At 37.0% G+C, this 17,858-nt stretch overlaps 1 protein-coding gene across 3 annotated transcripts in view; it reads right to left on the bottom strand.

Moving 5' to 3' along the window:
- The window catches only part of LOC126198446 (DENN domain-containing protein Crag), a 345,330-nt gene that overhangs the window by 122,484 nt on the left and 204,988 nt on the right, over window positions 1-17,858 (bottom strand). For 2 of the 3 annotated variants that reach the window (XM_049934769.1, XM_049934771.1), the window contains one exon: window positions 16,566-16,652. The exons of the other annotated variant lie outside the window; for it this stretch is intronic. In XM_049934769.1, coding sequence (XP_049790726.1) covers window positions 16,566-16,652 — 87 coding nt within the window. The remainder of the gene's footprint in view (window positions 1-16,565; window positions 16,653-17,858) is intronic. 3 annotated transcript variants of the gene reach the window in all.

The raw sequence follows: 17,858 nt of genomic DNA, 5'->3' as shown, positions 1-17,858 counted from the left end.
GCATTGTAACTGCAGCTTGGCACATATATGCACACTGGAATACAAACATATAGAGAACTTCACAAGAGATAAGCTGTTCATTTTAGCAGAGAGAATGAAACAAAATCACAACAAACTTATGAAACTGTAACCACAATATTAAGTAAAACTGATAAATAAAAATCCCAAACTTCTGTACTCAACACAACTTGTATTTGCTTTATAAATCACAAAATCTCAGTGCTTTGTACATGAAAGTATCTGACCTAAATTGTATCAACAAACCATGGAACATATGACTGCTGTGGCTTCCAAGCTAGGCTTTAACAATCTTATTCACTCACGCTAAAGGAAAGGAAGACAGCAAAACATCATTAGGAAACTAAATGCTAATAATGTGATGATATTGAAAGCAAAACTGTAATGCATCCATCCCAATGCAGGTGACTGGGTACATGCAAAAAATTTTCAGAGGTCCATCGAAGAAGCCATGAAGAACAGTAACTATATTTTACTCAGTAAGGAAACTAGGGATATGATAAGTTCAGTACAAAATTCTTAAACCCAGAGTTGAAAAGGATTGCAGTCCATTAAGAATCTTCGTAATTCCTGAAAAAGGGGTACATATCTGAACACAACACAACCATAAGGAATAGCAGAAAATTCACAAAGCTAATTACAGAGACACATGCATCTAGTGAAGACAGCAGTCAGTTAATATTGCAACTCTGCAAGGAACTGTAGCAATGCAACCAACTTTAGACATAATTAACAAAAACTTAAATTAGAAAAACTCATCAAAGCTGAGGAATTAAACTTACTTTTACCATACAAATCCTTATTCAGTGTCACTTCATAACATTTACCTCCACTTTGTAATAATATATACATCATGTTGTCACATCATAACTGTAGTTATGTACAAATCCAAAAGTATGGTCTTCAATGAAGTGCAACACTTACCACTGAAAGGATGTTTATTATGAACACCAATATACAGATAGAGCAGCACCTAACTCCTGGATGGAGAGCACAGCTACTCATACAGACACCGAATATTCCAGAATAAGCAAATATTACAAACATAAGAAATTTTCAGAAACTTCCACAAATGGTTAACACTTATTACCGAATAATTCCTTTTGGTTGGGTTTTAACTAGTGATCCACAGCATGCCAGTCATGGGGCTAACCACTATGCCACATTGTATGCAGCACAGCACGTGGCAACATAATATAAATGCATACACTGTACAGCTAGAAAATTATCTTCACTTAATAACATCCATAAATGTACAGCAAAAATAAGCATAATAAGGAATAACAAATTAGGAAAATGTCAACTTTTACGATGAGCTAACGCAAACCTGGAGAATTTTTCATCAACGCAGAAAACAGTTTTGGAAAGAAAGAGCCAAGTTAAATGCCACCAATTTTTATTCACAATTTTACATTCAGTTTCAACTGGGATGCCATTCTCAAAAGTTTTATAGTTCTTTAATTTGCTTCAATGCTTGGTTGGAAAAGTGAAACAAATGTAAGGCAAAAATTGTAGATACTGGAAATGGACTTTAGTTCATGAATGCATCAGACATAACAAAACCAACAGTTACAATTAAAAGTCTTCTGGGTGTGGTACCTTGTCATTGCATAAAATACTTTACTTATAAATTGTAAAACCAATGTTTCAACCGTAATGCATTAACTTGCCCTGAGGAGGGCCTTTGTAATTCGGTCAAAACATTTGTTTTAAAGTTTATAACTGAAGTATTTTATACAATATTGTGAGAAGAAAAGTTGCCACTCACCCCCATATAGTGGAGATGCAACTTCCCTTCTCATAATATTGTTACATTCCATCCTGGATTTTCCATTGTATTTCATACAATGATGCAGTACAATATTCAGAAGAATTTTAATAATCATGACACTGACCGCAGAAGCCTAAGTAGTTATGTTACAAAAACAGTGACTAGAGATATTTTAATATTACTAAATCCTAAAATAAAACAGTTATAGTTACCACCAATGAACACAAATACCAGTTACTATAATAGAATACCCAATGTAACCGAGTTGGGGACTATGTTGTGGCAATATTTTATTTGTGTGTGTGTGTGTGTGTGTGTGTGTGTGTGTGTGTGTGTGTGGTGGGGTGGGAGAACACACACACACACACACACACACACACACACACACACACAGAGAGAGAGAGAGAGAGAGAGAGAGAGAGAGAGAGAGAGAGAGAGAGAAGGGGTGGGGGGAGGAGGAGATGATCCCTAGGATGCTTGCTCAGAATGAGTATTCAAAAGGTGAGCTACAAAGCTCATGTTTCTAATAAACTGACCAGTGTCTTTGCAATTAAGTGGAACATTATCTTTATTCATTAAATTAACTGTCAAGCAAAACAAATATGAGTAGGAATCATGCATAAAGTAAATATTGCATTTCCTGCTGAGGTCCCTTCAAAGCCTTTGGAATTTTTATACTTATTGCCGGGTACCCTTGCCCCTAAATGGATTTGTTGATAACAGTCAATTTCACATGAATTGTGATTTACATAACAACACAACATACAAAAGTATAGTGTTGGCTTCCTTTGCTTCCTCATTTTAGAGATAAATTCTGTATTCTGGTGCAAAGGTTTTGATAAAATATCAGCTGCCATACAGCTAAAAATTGAAAATAATTGCAAATTAAAAACATATCTTAGTGGACATTCCTGCTACCAAAATGAAAAGTGACAATGATGTTACCAGGCCTCTGTTCTGACAGCATTTATAAGATCTACTTTCTGATCATTACACTAGGAGCTAAACATATGCTGTACAGTATAACTGATGTTAAGTAGTGGCTTTCTGACAACTATTGTTCATTTATAGCCCATGTAAGCATTAACTGAACATAACAGTTTAATGACACTTAATGGACTTAATGTTAATTTAAACAGGTAAAACTGTCATCCACCTGAACGTTGGCTTTAACACTGCAGTGCTTTACTAGGCATGATCCTGTTGAAGGAACTGACATTCCTAATTATGGGGTAATATACAGTTTAACACTGTCTCTAAATTACAGAATAACTTCACATACATAAATTACTGCAAGAAGCAAAATAAGCGACAGGAACGAGTGAAAAAATCGTAGAAGCAAATTAGCAGGTTTCTGAAAGTTACTTCTTTCTGGTAATGAATAACCTAACTTATCCCACACTTCTGAAACTGCTTCTTTATGATGGGATCTTTTGAACAAGGTTGAATGAATGAAGCAGTACAACATAATATTTTAGGGAAGATGTTAATGTTTTATTTATTCAATGTGAATATGTCACAGTATGAGATTTGTAACTATCATAAAGAAATGGTGGATCCGGAACTTTACATTAAACATTCCACCTTGAAACAAAGCAAATGAGACTGTTTACATTACTATTAACTTTTTTTATAACACATTAGTAGAAATTTGTTTTGATCTCGCATGTGTCCCTATGCTGCGACATGTTTAATGGTGTAAACTGTTGGCAGTGGATGAGTAATTTATTACAGTCACATTTTGGTGCTCTTCAGAAGGAATGTTGCTTACAATGACATAAAATGAAAGAGAAGGATACCACAAACTTTTTATTCCTACCATGTATAGTCACTTTCAAAGTACTGTGAGTACACACACTTTACAGTCTTTTCTTCAACTGTTTGAAAATTTCTGCATGTTCCTTTCAATAAGGAGCCACACAGCTTTTGCCTTGCAGCGGAGTGCAAGAACATGTTTGTAAGAATCTGCTCTGTCCCTCACACTCTGATTTATATCTTGTGCCTAAACTTTTCACTGTGTAAGCATGCAGTTCAAGCCTGAAAAATAGCCATGCCGTAATGTGTCATGGTAAACAGTAGTTACTGTTTGTAACATTAAGAGTATCATTTCTTTTGTGCAAGATAGTAAACTGCAACCCAGCCACTGTAAATTTCAATATTAAACTCATACCACCCTTCATTTAATGATATTTTCGTGTAAACGTTCAGTTCATAACACAACTATGCAATTGTTGTATGCTCTATTCATAGTGCCTCATCGATAATGCACTCTACAATGTGCTGACAAGCTGAAATGAATTTTAGAATGAATTCTAAAATTTACATTTGTGTTACTAGTGGTCATGAGCCAACAATACTTTCAAATATGTACTGTTCATTATAGTGAGTAAAAGCAAGCTATAAAAACATTACGTATATGTATTAAAGATGTATCTGGGTTGAAACAAACAACAGCAACACCGTGATAATCTACCAGGTATGCAGTTAATCTGATCAATATACCTGTATTAGACTTATATTATTGACTCGGTGCTATTCTAGAATGTGGCGTAACTCAAAATATTCTGGACGATTCAATGGCGGTGCACAGACAAAATAATGCAATAAATTATACTGTATTTATACTACTGATTGGTGATAAAATTTTTGAATTACTAAAATATATGGCATTAAGTATTTTTTCTGCACATAAAAACCATGGTCCTGTGAGTAATAAGCCCAACATCTACAAGGACAGTTCACTATAGAGTGAAAATAAATATTTTCATCTCATGTAGTTTACATATGGTGCTGATGTTGTGATAATAGGGCACATGAGATATCTAAACCAAAATGAATGCTTCTACGTAGCAATAAAGTCATAAAAATGTGACATAAAAATAAACAGTGCAAATTCCAGGAAGGACTGTAACACTATTATGAAAAGACTGTCAGAGAATGAGCTTTTGGCCAACAAGGCCTACATTGGAAATAGACAACATCACACACACACACACACACACACACACACACACACACACACAAATGCAGCTCACACACACACGACCGCAGTCTCTGGATGCATCAGCAGCCAGAGAGTGTGGTCATGTGTGTGTGAGTTGCATTTGTGTGTGTGTGTGTGGGGGGGGGGGGGGGGCTTGGTAGCTGAAAGCTCACTTTCTGACAGTCTTTTTGTTGTGCCTATCTGTGACTCAACATCACGGTTACACAGTGAGTAGCAACTATTCTTTTCCTAATATTGTGACCGAAAAGCAAATAATACTTATTTCTAGAAAATAGGGACAATTTCCAGTACGCATTATATGATATCAAAATGTCTGTCTGCAGAAATCCACTATGAAAATTTATTAAATGCTATAAGAGCAATATGATGACAATCTTCCATGATCAATTGCTCAGCTGGGAAAGAGGTCACAACAAGCACGCTCCCTGTACTGCACAGCAATATCACCAAATAGCAATTAAGGCACAGACAGAGACATCAAGTATTTGCCAAAGTGGTGTGGTCACAATTTTGTACAGGCAGCATGAAGAAAGGTTCTACCAAGATTACTAGTTCTTCGACATGAGATGATGTGATTGGTGATCAAAAGTTGGTTCATTATGATCCTCAAACCAAAAATGCAAGTATAGACCAAAGTCAGCCTATTCACTAACATGAAACTGAGCCAATGTTGTTCTGCAAATGGGTAAGATGATAATGGTTCTCTATTCCCCCAAATACTATGGAGTTATCTATCAGTATGAATGACCTCTGCATTCAGTATTTACACATGCAGAGTTTCATAAAGTCTTTGAATGGATTAGAAACAATTTTTTATGAGATATGCAAACACACACACACACACACACACACACACACACACGAGATATGATATATAGCTATACACTGGCCATTTACTGATTTTTCTGAATGAGTAATTATTTCTATTCAAGAATTTCTCTACAGTGTAGAATGAATTGTTAATGGGGAAACATCTTTAATCTACACCTCAAACCACTTCTACTATCTATCAGACATTTTATTTCTACGGGGAGATTATGAAAGAGTTTTATAAGTGCATATTTCACCCATTTCTCTGCCAAAGTTTGATTCATTAAAGGGTGACGTAGATAATTTATCCTTCAAGGTTTGTAATTGTGAATATCTATTATTCTCAAACTGAGCTGAATTGCTGATAAATTTTGTAGGCGAATAAATGTAGTTTGACACTGTGGCTACTGTTCCTAACTGCTTAAAAAGATGCATGCATGAGGTATGTGAATGAACCTTGCACATAATTCTAATTACTTTCCTTTGTGTAATGAATTCTTTTTGCCTAAGTGAGGAGTTACCGCACAAGACATCAGTAAATGAAGATATCCGTAATACATCGATAGAAAAAAAAATCACAACACCAAAAAATAATTAATGTACAGAACGAAATTTTGGGAATACATTTGTCTTGGTAACATATTTAAGTGATTACCATTGCAAGATCACAGGTTAACATAAGTGCTAGATAAGCCACTGCAAATGTGAAATGCTGGTACATTAATAACCGATATAACCACCAGTATGTTGAATGCAAGCATGTAAACATGCATGCATTGTGCTGTACAGGTGCTGGATGTCAATTTGTGGGATGGAGTTCCAAGCTTGTTGTACTTGGCTGGTCAGTAGAGAAATGGTTAATGCTGCTTGTGGATGAAGCTGGAGATGTTGTCCGTTGATGTCCCATATGAGCTCAATTGAAGACAGATCTGGTAACTGAACAGGCCAAGCATCATGTTGACACACTGTAGAGCATGTTGGGTTACAACAGCGATATGTGGGCGAGCGTTATCCTGTTGGAAAACACCCTCTGGAATGCTATTCACGAATGGCAGCACAAGAGGTTGAATCACCAGACTGATGTACAATTTTGCAGTCATGGTGTGTGGGACTAGCACAACAGTTCTCCTACTGTCATACAAAATCTCACCCCTGGCCATAACTCCACGTGTAGGTCTGATGTGTCTAGAATGCAGATAGGATGGTTGCACGCCCTAATCAACACAAGGCCATCAATAGCACTGAAGCAGAATCAGCTTCTATCAGGAAACACAACAGACCTTCACCCTGATGAGTTCTCACTTGACACCAAAATACTGAAATCACAAACAGTGGTGATTTGGGGTTAATGGAATGCATGCTACTGGGCATCTGTCTCAGAGCTGTCCTTGATATAACCAAAATGTAACAGTTCGCTGTGTCACTGTGGTGCCAACTACTGCTCTAATTGCTGCTACAGATGTAGCACAATGTGCCAGAGCCATATGCCAAACACGATGACCTCCCATCTTGGTAGCAGCATGTGGTTCTTTGGAGACTGGTCTTCTCGTGACTATACATTCTCATGACCACAGCTGCCAGCAGTCATGTACAGTGGCTACATTCTTGCCAAGTCTTAGTGCAATATTGCAGAAGGAACATCCACCTTCTTGAAGCCCTTTTACACACCTCGTCCACACTCAGTTAGATGTTATTAATGGCGTCTATGTCACCTTAAAGGTATTCTTCACTAACAACAATCAATGCATCCAATCTCAAAGGTAATTAACTCACATAACCAATACAGCATCTATTTGAAGGAAAACTGAGTTGCATCCTCATAGTGACACATGAAATTTGAATGGATTTCATCTCCTAGTTGTAGGAACATGTCTACCAACTTTCGTTTATCTCACACAACTCTTCTTTGATGCTGCAATTTTTTTCCATAAATGTATATTAAATTACTGATTTCTAGATCCTTACAGAAGCCAATTATTCTTATGGCAAAAGTTGACAAATCTAAATGTTTTCGCAGATCTACAATATGTTTTCTCCTCTTTTAAGTTTTTGCAATAAGCACACTTAAGAACTTAGAATTTTCTCCTTTGATTATTATTTCTAGTTGATATACTAGATTAATAGGAGATGGGATATTCTGACTGTACAAAACTGGATGAGCTGTGTTTTTTACAAAGTTTAAAACTAGCCCATTTGTGCAAAACTAATCAATAACTTCACAAAAATATCATTTAGTTCACTAATTTCTGTGTTGGTGGTTCTTTGCTTGGCTTCACAGCACTGTTCGTATCATCTGTAAATAGGCCTAATTCTATTTATTTCTGTCCATCATGTCTTGGGCACACATCAAGGATGGTATTATTTCTTCTTCTGATATTTCGACTGATGATCTTACAACCAAGGTATGTTGCTGAAAAAATTTAAACCACTTGACACAATGCTGAAGAGTAAATGTGCATTCATCAAAGATGTACACCTGAAAGACAGTAGAATATTCTATCTGCCACAGAAAATTCAAAAAATACAGGTCTAATTCTGCCTCCTGATTCAAATAAAATAGTAGATCATTAACATAAAGCAAGAACAGAAGTGGAATGATGATCAAACCTTGTGGGACTCCTACTGTAATTGCTCACCATATAGATAATGTGGCATCCCTCTCTGCATTATTCAAACAGCTTAGTATAGCTTCCGTGATACTGTTTCTTAAATAAGAATAACACCAAGCATGTGCTGTACTAAGTATTCCTTGAAAACATAACATCTCTAATAAAATATTGTGACTGACACAATCAAATGAATTCAATAAGTCACAAAAGATCAACTGATGGTTTTTTATCATTTAAAGATTGTGTTATGTGCTCAGAACACATTGGCCAGAATAAGTTGATGATTTATACTGGTGCCGCCAGTAGCGGAGAAAATCGACACTATTTGGAAGATATTCATTTGCCTCTGAGTGCTACCAATATTTCTGGAGTATGTCATATCTGCCTTCATTCAAGCACAAGAAATGGAAATTGATGTCAGCATTGCGGAAAGTAGTCAGCGTTGCCTTCCCTTCACCTCTCCACTCACCTTGGCAGTCCTAATTCAGGGGCAAGGGATACCTCCTATTGTTCCTGACAACCAGCAAGCAAATCATCAGTGTATCATGTCAAACAGGAAATGTATAAATAACTGACTCAGTATTGAGTCCATGTTGAAAGCCAAACTATTACTGGCTATGTATCACATCATGGCACGCTTATGTCACAACTCTGGAGTTCATTACCTTCTCAAATATTTTAGAAAATGGTGCATGGAGTGACACTGGATGGCAGTTATTGACATCTGTGGAGTCATCCCTCATATCCAGCTGGATCCCTCTCTGCACCACCAGCTTTTCCGAACTGTGCAGATGGGAGTTATCCTTACAATATATTCTCTATTCCTCCTGCTAACACATCCATCAGGGCCTTTTCCCCTTCTCTGCCATTTTTCTTTTCACTCCCACCCCTCTCCTCACAAGTCTCATGACACAGCTCCTGCCACTAGTACCCTCTCGTTCCGCCTACTCCCCTGCCCCACTCCAGATCCCTGCTTTTGTCCAACATGACAGCACCATTCAGGCTGTAGCAGCTGGAGATAGTGGTTGTGTCTGTCAGGTGTGCCTGCTTATGTGAATGTGTTAGTGATTCTTGTTCTGTAGAAGGCTTTGGCTGACAGCTCAATGTGTAACAATCTTTTCAATGAGCCAAACTGTAACTTAGAGTGTCATCCAAACAGTCAGTGAGTTTGGCAGACTCTTCTAGTAATTTTAACTTATGCCATTGTTGTCTTCATAATTTTAAAATTCACCTGGATGTAGGGATAAGGTTTTTAAGATTTCTGGTCTAAAATTCTTTCGGCAGGTCTACGATCTGGCTTGCTCACGCTGATGTTTTTAAACTACATACTGTCATTGTTTTGCTATTTATGAGTGCACGTCATAGTATGACTACAGCTAATGATGCTTCCAAATGCATGGTCACCACTTTTTTACATTCTGAACAGTACGTTACATAATTACAAGCATTAACGTATTTTGTACTCCACTGTTAAATGGATTTGTCAAATTTTCACTTTTACTATTAGAATTGACTCCCCATTATATTTTTTGGTCAGTTTTTATATCCTACTTGCCTGTGCAAAATTTTCTTAGGCTACTTTTTCTCCATTTGTTTACAGATCTCAAGATGGTTGCAGATGCAACAGAAACTAGCTTTCGTACTGTATTTTAATACAAAACTGCAGTCTAACCATTAACAGAGTTATACTTTAAAATTTTTTTGATAAATAAAACACATTAAAACTACTGTCTCCCCCCCTGAGAATTTCTGACTTCCCTTAGCTATAATAATTATGGTGTGTCAAAGATGGCTTGTACAGGATTAACTAGTGTGGGGAGCTGCATCAAACCAGTCTTCAGACTGAGGAAGGAAAAAAGGATAAATAAATACAAAATTAAAAAATCTAAAGAAACTATGTATTTATAAATTTGAGAACACTCTGCTAAAGTCAGCAGTTCAGCTCCATCTGCACTTCTGTGCGTGTGCTCAATAAACATGCTTTCAGTGTGAAGGCTTATTCTATTAAGGTTATGCAAAAGCTATCACCTTCAAGGACAAGAACACTAAATAAAAACAATACATTCATCCTATTGGTGTGAATTGTTGTGCTATCAATAGATACACAAGTGTTGGCGTGATAAAAGCACGTAAGGCATCCAGAACTTCTTTCAGGATGTGCTGTCCAGAAGCTGAATAAAATTGTTAAAGGGACCAAAATATGAACAAGGGATGACACAATTTGTCTTGCCAACATCCTACTTTTGCTTGGATGCCAGAGTCCATCAGGGGCCTATCAAAACAAAGAAAAGCTCAAGAGCTGCAATAAATTTCTGATGGAAATAAAAACATTTGTTGACAACCAACAGCAAGTCCACATGGCCAGAGAACAATTGAAGAACATAGCTCAACAACATCTTGTGTGCTCCTTTCTGTCCATTCCATTCCACTGCTCTTCCAAATCCTTTGCTGTCTCTGACAGCATTACCATGTCATCAGCAAACCTCAAAGTTTTTATTTATTTTCCCCAAACTGTATTTCCTCCTCCAAATTTTTCTTTGGTTTCCTTTACTGTTCGCTAAATGTAGAGGTTGAACAACACTGGAGATAGACTAAAACCCTGTATCACTCCCTTCTCAACCACTACTTCCCTTTCATGTCCCTCAAATTTTTATAGCTGCCAACTGGTTTCTGTGAAAGTTGTTAATAGTCATGTGCTACCTGTATTTTAACACTGCTATCTTCAGAAACTCAAAGAGAGCATTCCAGTTAACACTGCCAATAGCTTTTTCTAGGTTTACATATGATACAAATGCAGGTTTGCCTTTACTTAATCTATCTTCTAAGATAAGTCATAGGGTCAGGATTGCCACATGTATTCCCACATTTCTATGGAATCCAAACTGACCTAACCTGAGGTCTGCTTCTACCAGTTCTTCCATTCTTATGTAAAGAATTTTTATTGTATTTTGCATCCATGACTTATTACATTGATAATTCGGTAATATTCTCAGCTGTCAGCACCTGCTTTCTTTGGAATTGGAACTATTACAGTTTTCTTTATGTCTGAGAATATTTTGCCTGTCTCGTACAACTTGCACACCAGGTGGAATAGTTTTCTCACAGCTGGCTCTCCCAAGGATATCAGTAATTCTGACAGAACTTCATCTACTCCAGAGGCCTTGTTTCAACTTAGGTATTTCTGAGCTCTGTGAAATTCTTCTCCCATCACATATTCATCTACGTCCTCTTCCTTTTCTATAATATAGCATTCAAGTTCACCTCCCTTGAATAGACTTTTAATTTGCTCCTTTCACCTTTCTCTTATTTTCTCTGTACTGGTTTCCCATTTGAGATCTTGATATTCATACAGCTGTTTCTCTTTTATATATATATATATATATATATATATATATATATATATATATATATATATATATATATATATATATATATATATATATATATCCTTAACTTTGTTATCTAGCCATTCCTACTTAGCCACTTTGCACTTCCTGACAATCTCATTTTTTAAATGTTTTATTCCCTTTCACCCTCTGCTTCATTTGCTGTATTTTTATATTCTCTTCTTTCAGCAATTAAATTCAATATCTCCTGTGATATCAAAGGATCTTCGACTAAACTATCCAAGGATTATTCAATTCTGGGGCAACATTTTCTGTGATACAGGATGCTTATTGTTTCCAGCTAAAAAGATTATGTTCAAATATTCGAATGCCATCATGCTGAAGGTTGCAATGGAAAATAGGTAAAGCTGACAGGAACCTGGGTTGTGAGAATAATTACTGAAAACAGAACACATCCTTTCAAACTTGTCATTTCACCACAACACAACCATAATTGGACCCTTACTCTTCATGTTACATATTAAAGCCTGCACACAAAACTAACAGTAATCTCAGAAATTTTGGAGATTTTGCAGTTATCAATAGGGAAGTACCCTTTGAAAAAAGCTGCACAAATATTCAGTAAAGTGCTGTAACTATTGAGAAATTGCATTAAATGTTAAAAAATGTAAAATTGTGTACTTCACAAAACAAAAAAATGTAATATCCTCTGAGTACAATGTCAATGAATACCAACTGGAATCAGTTAATTCACATAAATACCTGTTTTAACAATTTGTGGGAATATGAAGTGGAATGACTGCATAGACTCAGCCACAGTTTAAGCCAATGTGAGATCTTATCTATTTGGTAGGACAATGGGCCACAAGACCAATCCACAAAGAAGAATACTTACTAAACACTTGTGCAGGCAATCCAAGAATAGTGCCGAAGTGTCTAATAGCCAGATACTGAATGTAGACAACAAAGAGGAGCACAAAAGGTTACAGGTTTCTTTCACTAATGGATAATTGTCATGAAAATGTTGAAAAGTCGAAAATGTTGAAAAATCCGAAATGGCAGACACTTAAACACAGATGTCAACTATCTCACAAAAGCCTATATCCAAAATTTCAACACCAAGTATTAAGTGAGGGATCTATGAATATACTACAGTCCCCTGAACATCGGTCCTGTAGGGATAACAAAGACGAGATTAGACTAATTACAGCATACACAGAGGTATTTAAGCTGTCATTTTTCCTGCACTCCATATGTGAAAGTAACAGTAAGAAACCCCATATCTCTTAAAGAAACCCTCAGACATGGAACAATGATAAGTCATGCAAAAAAAAATGGTAAACAGAGTGTGGATGTACATGTAGAATAATTTTAACAGATGACTTTCAATTTTCACAACAGCAGTACACGATTGCTAAGAAAATCCTAGTATGGCAAGTGCACAAGATGATGGCTGGTGAGGGCAAGTATTTCTAAATCAATGACAAAGCACATCTCTGCAAATTTTTTCCTCAGTAGACAATAGTCAGTATGATTATACTGAAAAGGGGGGAGGGGAGGGGGGGACACCTTCACTCCATACTACTTCTAATATAAAGTAATTCTTGTAAACATTATTATATATGGAACAACCAGATAAGGTGGCATTTCTTGTCTCAACATCAGCATCACAGGAGAGTACAGTGTACATTTTTCAATTATTTGTAAGAGCTTCAAACAGCAGTGACTTATTTCTTTTACTTGTGTGCTCAGTAGTTTAGTTTGTAAATTTATTGTGTGTTTGTATGCTTAGTAGACACACTTTTGCAATTTAATAACTGCCTAGTGCAGAATTCCACCAATTTTAGCATGGACACCAACTGTGATTGTTGTGTTAGGATGCAGGCTGAAATGGAGACCCTTCTTTCAGAGTCCAGGTTATGCAGCTTGAGGCTGTCATTGGATTTACTGCCTGCACTGATGTTGAGTCTCACCTATAGCAGAGTGGGAGGTCACTCCAAGGTGTGGCTGGCAGTGAAGACTTGCAGTTGGGCTGACCATAACACACATAGTTCACCTGAGAAATAGGTTTCCGTTGCTATCTGTGGCTGATGAAAATCCTGAGGCAGATGCAGTCACTTGTCCTGTTTCACAGGAAGCCGCTCAGCCTGCAAGATCCGGAGAGCCATAGAGGGTGGGATTACTGTTAGTTGGGAGCTCCAGTGTCAGGCGCATAAAGGGGGCCCTTAGGGATATGACTGCCAAGGAGGGAAAGAAGTCCAGTGTGCTCTCTGTGTGCACACTGGCGCAAATCATCCCAATTGTGGAATGGGTCTTTCCTGATGCCCTGAAGAGGACAGTTTGCAGCCAATTGCAGGCGGTGGCTCATGCTGGTGCTAATGATGTATGTCACTTTGGACTGGAAGAGATCCTCTCTGGTTTTGGCAGCTATCTGAAATGGAAAAGGCTACCAGTTTTGCTTACAAGATGAAGACAGATCTCACCATTTGTATCAATGTCAAGAGGATCGACTGCCGACCATTGGAACAAAACTGAGGGGAGGATCTGAATCAGAGGCTCAGATGATTCAGCGACCATGTAGGCTGCAGATTCCTTGACTTGCATCATAGTGTGGTGATGTATCGGTTTCCGATTAATAGATCAGTAGTCTATCACACAGGATAATTACGATCAGTGAAGGAAGGGTTCCCCTAGATGGCCTTCCTTAAAACATAGTATCCTAAACCCCTCACCTGGTTCAGATTCATTGAGGACATCTTTGCTATTTGGATTGAAGGTGAGGACACCTTATTCACATTCCTCCAGAACCTCAATAACTTCTCCCCCATTTGCTTCACCTGGTCCTACTCAACCAAACAAGCCACGTTCGTCGATGTTGATCTCCACCTCAGAGATGGCTACATAAGTACCTCCGTCCATATCAAACCTACTAACCACCAGCAATACCTCCATTTCAACAGCTGCCACCCATTCCATACCAAGAAGTCCCTTCCGTACAGCCTAGCCACCCATGGTCGTCGCATCTGCAGTGACGAGCAGTCCCTCTCAAAATACACAGAGGGTCTCGCTAAAGCCTTCACTGACCGTAATTATCCTCCCCCATCCTTGTACAAAAATAAATCTCCCGTGCCCTGCTATATGGTGAGTAGCAACTTTCCTTCTCTGGTATTGTTGCTGTTAGTAGTAGTTTATCTCATAGCAAGATAGAATTAGATAGTTATAGTGAGTTAGTATGTGTAGAGGTTACGCTTGACAACCAGCATAAGTTAATAATTGGTTCCTTTTACTGATCTCCTGATTCAGATGATGCAGTTGCTGAAACTTGAGTATCATCTCAAATACATACCCTACTCACACAAGTTGTAGTTGATGATGACTTCCATCTTGTCATGATATATAGGCATGAATACATGTTGAAAGCCATTGGTAGGTATAAAACATTCTCCAAAACTGTAATAAATGCTTTCTCTGAAAGTTATTTTAAGTAATTATTTTAGGGGCCAACTCAAAGTTTAATGGTTGTGAAAACATACTTGGATCTCTTAGAAGCAAATAATCCCAAGCAAACAGGGAGCATCATGGCACATGATACAGGGCTTAGTGACCATAATATTGTTGCAGCGAGACTGAACCCCACGTAACATTCAAACCCACCAAAAATAAATGCAGAATACATGTATTTAAAAATGCACATAAAAATTCACTTGATGCCTTCCTTAAAGAGAGGAGGAAAAAAGACACCATCCCCATTCCTTCCAAATTAACTTGATAATCACAGACCAAATGTGGCTTAAATTCAAAGAAATAGTATCAACAGCAGTTGAGAGATTTATATTGAATAAACTCATAAGAGATGGAACTGATTTCCCATGGCACACAAAACAGGTCAGAACACTATTGCAAAAGCAATGAAAAATGTGTGCTAAATTTAAAAGAATGCAAAATCCCCAAGACTAGTGAAGTTTCACAGAGGTCAGAAATTTAGTGCAGATTTCAATGTCAAATTTTTTAATAGTGTCCATGAAGAAACTCTGTCTCTGTCTCAGAAAAGCCAAAGAGATTTTGGTTGTATGTACATTATGCCCGCAGCAAGACACAATCAATACCCCCACTGCTCAATACCAATGGTAATGTTACCATTGACAGTACCACTAAAGTTGAGTTATTAAATACAGTTTTCCAAAATTCCATCGCCGAAGATGACAAAATAAATATACCAGAATTCGAATCAAGAACTGCTGTCCACATGAAATGTTAGAAGTACATATTCTCGGTGTACCGAAGCAGCTCATATTTCTTAATAAAGGCAAGTCTTCCAGTCCATCTTGTATATCAGTTGAATCCTTTTAAGATTATGCTGATATAAAAACTCCATAAAGTGCTGGTTGAGAATGGAGCACTAGAGAAAGTGTGTGAAAGTTGTTCAATAAACCCTCTGTCAGGCACTTGGGTGCGAATTGCAAAGAAGTTATGTAGATATAGCAAGTTTTCAAGCTATGTAGCAGATCAAAATCCAAAAAATGAGATGCCTCATAATCAAACTGAAAGCTTCAATCTGCAATCAATGTTCTCCTAATTTCTCAGTGCCTCCAAAGACTCACCTGAATATTTTATATTGGATACTGCTCGTAGGACAAATGTCTCAGCTGCAGCCCAAGTACTGGATTCAGAAGGACTATATGCAAAAATTATTATTTCTTTGAGTATACGGGAATGATATTCCGAGCTTAGAGATTAGGACCCCATTTATTAATCCTGATGGTTTTAATCCTGGTGGTTGGTTTGTTGGCACCCAGTGACAATTTACCTTTATTGATATAGTAACTTAACTTATAATTTAAGATGTATAGTACCACAACATTATTTTATCAGAAGTATTATAACATAATACAAAGAGTTAACACATTGAAGTTTCACAAACAATTATATGCAAATACCTCTACAATTCTAATATACATGCTCACCATGCAGACTACCTCTAAAGCCGTGCGTAATGAATATCTGACCTGAAGTTAGTGAGAGCATTCTCAATGATCTGAGTGCCGATGCGAAGGTCTGCTTTACGCAGACTGAGTCGAGCAGGAGAATAACGGCTGCAAAGAAGCGAGATATGGGTGTTGTTAGCACACAAACTACACAAAGGGTGAGCAACTGGCATGCTGAATGATTGATAGGAAAAGGATACTACATATAAGCTACAACTAAGGTGACAAAAACACTGCTTCAACACTTATTCTTGAAAAAAGCTTACATCAGAGAATTGCTTATACAGAAGTGAGAAAGCACTGAATAAGTACAAACTTACAAAAACCACATTACACGTTTTCGACAAAAATAAAAATATATCTAGAAACAACAATTACAGTAAAACTAGGCTCCTTAACTTGTAAATGTGAACAAAAAGAAACTGCAAGAAGAAGCAAAAAAATTATGTGAAAGAAATAAAAAACATACAGTAACACTTTAGGATCTTTGCCTACTACAGTTATTAGTTTAATGTTTGGGAAGGGGTTATTTGCTTCGTAGTTCCACTGGTCATTCAAATAATATGTCCTTAGTTTTATAAATGTTTCACAAGTTATCAACCAAAATACTGGCTAAAATGTTTGATTTTAAACTTTGACCACAATTTTGGTTGGAAATAAAGACTGCTTATACACACTCTTTGCGTCAATGACAAGTGAGATGAGTATCTGAATCTTATTCAGTTTTATAGTGTGTCAGAGAAGATTATATGAAAGATAACCTCAGTCACTCAAGAACAATAAAATGAAATAAGAACAAAGGGAGATAATTAACTGAACTTCCACAAATGAATACTTCAGTTTGACTGTATCAAATGAGCAGTACAACAGAAGATACAGAAGACCCAGTTTACTGATTGTAAATCTCTTATTTTGTTCCAACCTAAGCAACACAGGTATCTTATTGTCATGTATTTCTATGTGGTCAGCAGCTCTATATCACATACAGTTTGGCTGCTACTACTTTTTGAGACAAAGTCAAATGCACCATTAATTTATAAGAATGAAAGTCACATCCAATGAGAGATAAAATTGTATAACAAAAAAGTAGAAATATTTCTAGTTTCCTTCAGCACAATAAACAGAAAGAGACATTTAAAGAAAATGTAATGAGAGGTACAAGAAATCAACAGTAGTCTTCAACAAAGAGAGTGAATTTTTATAGTAAACAAAGGAGTGGTACCTCGAAAGTCTGTGATGTTAATTGCTTCTGTGCATCCGTTGGCTTCCCCCAAGTGCACATAAAATTACAGCTAAATTTTTTAAAATAATAAT

Source organism: Schistocerca nitens, chromosome 8 (genome assembly GCF_023898315.1).
Source record: "Schistocerca nitens isolate TAMUIC-IGC-003100 chromosome 8, iqSchNite1.1, whole genome shotgun sequence".
In the NCBI taxonomy this organism is placed as follows: Eukaryota; Metazoa; Arthropoda; class Insecta; order Orthoptera; family Acrididae; genus Schistocerca; species Schistocerca nitens.
This window is presented reverse-complemented; position numbering and strand designations above follow the sequence as displayed.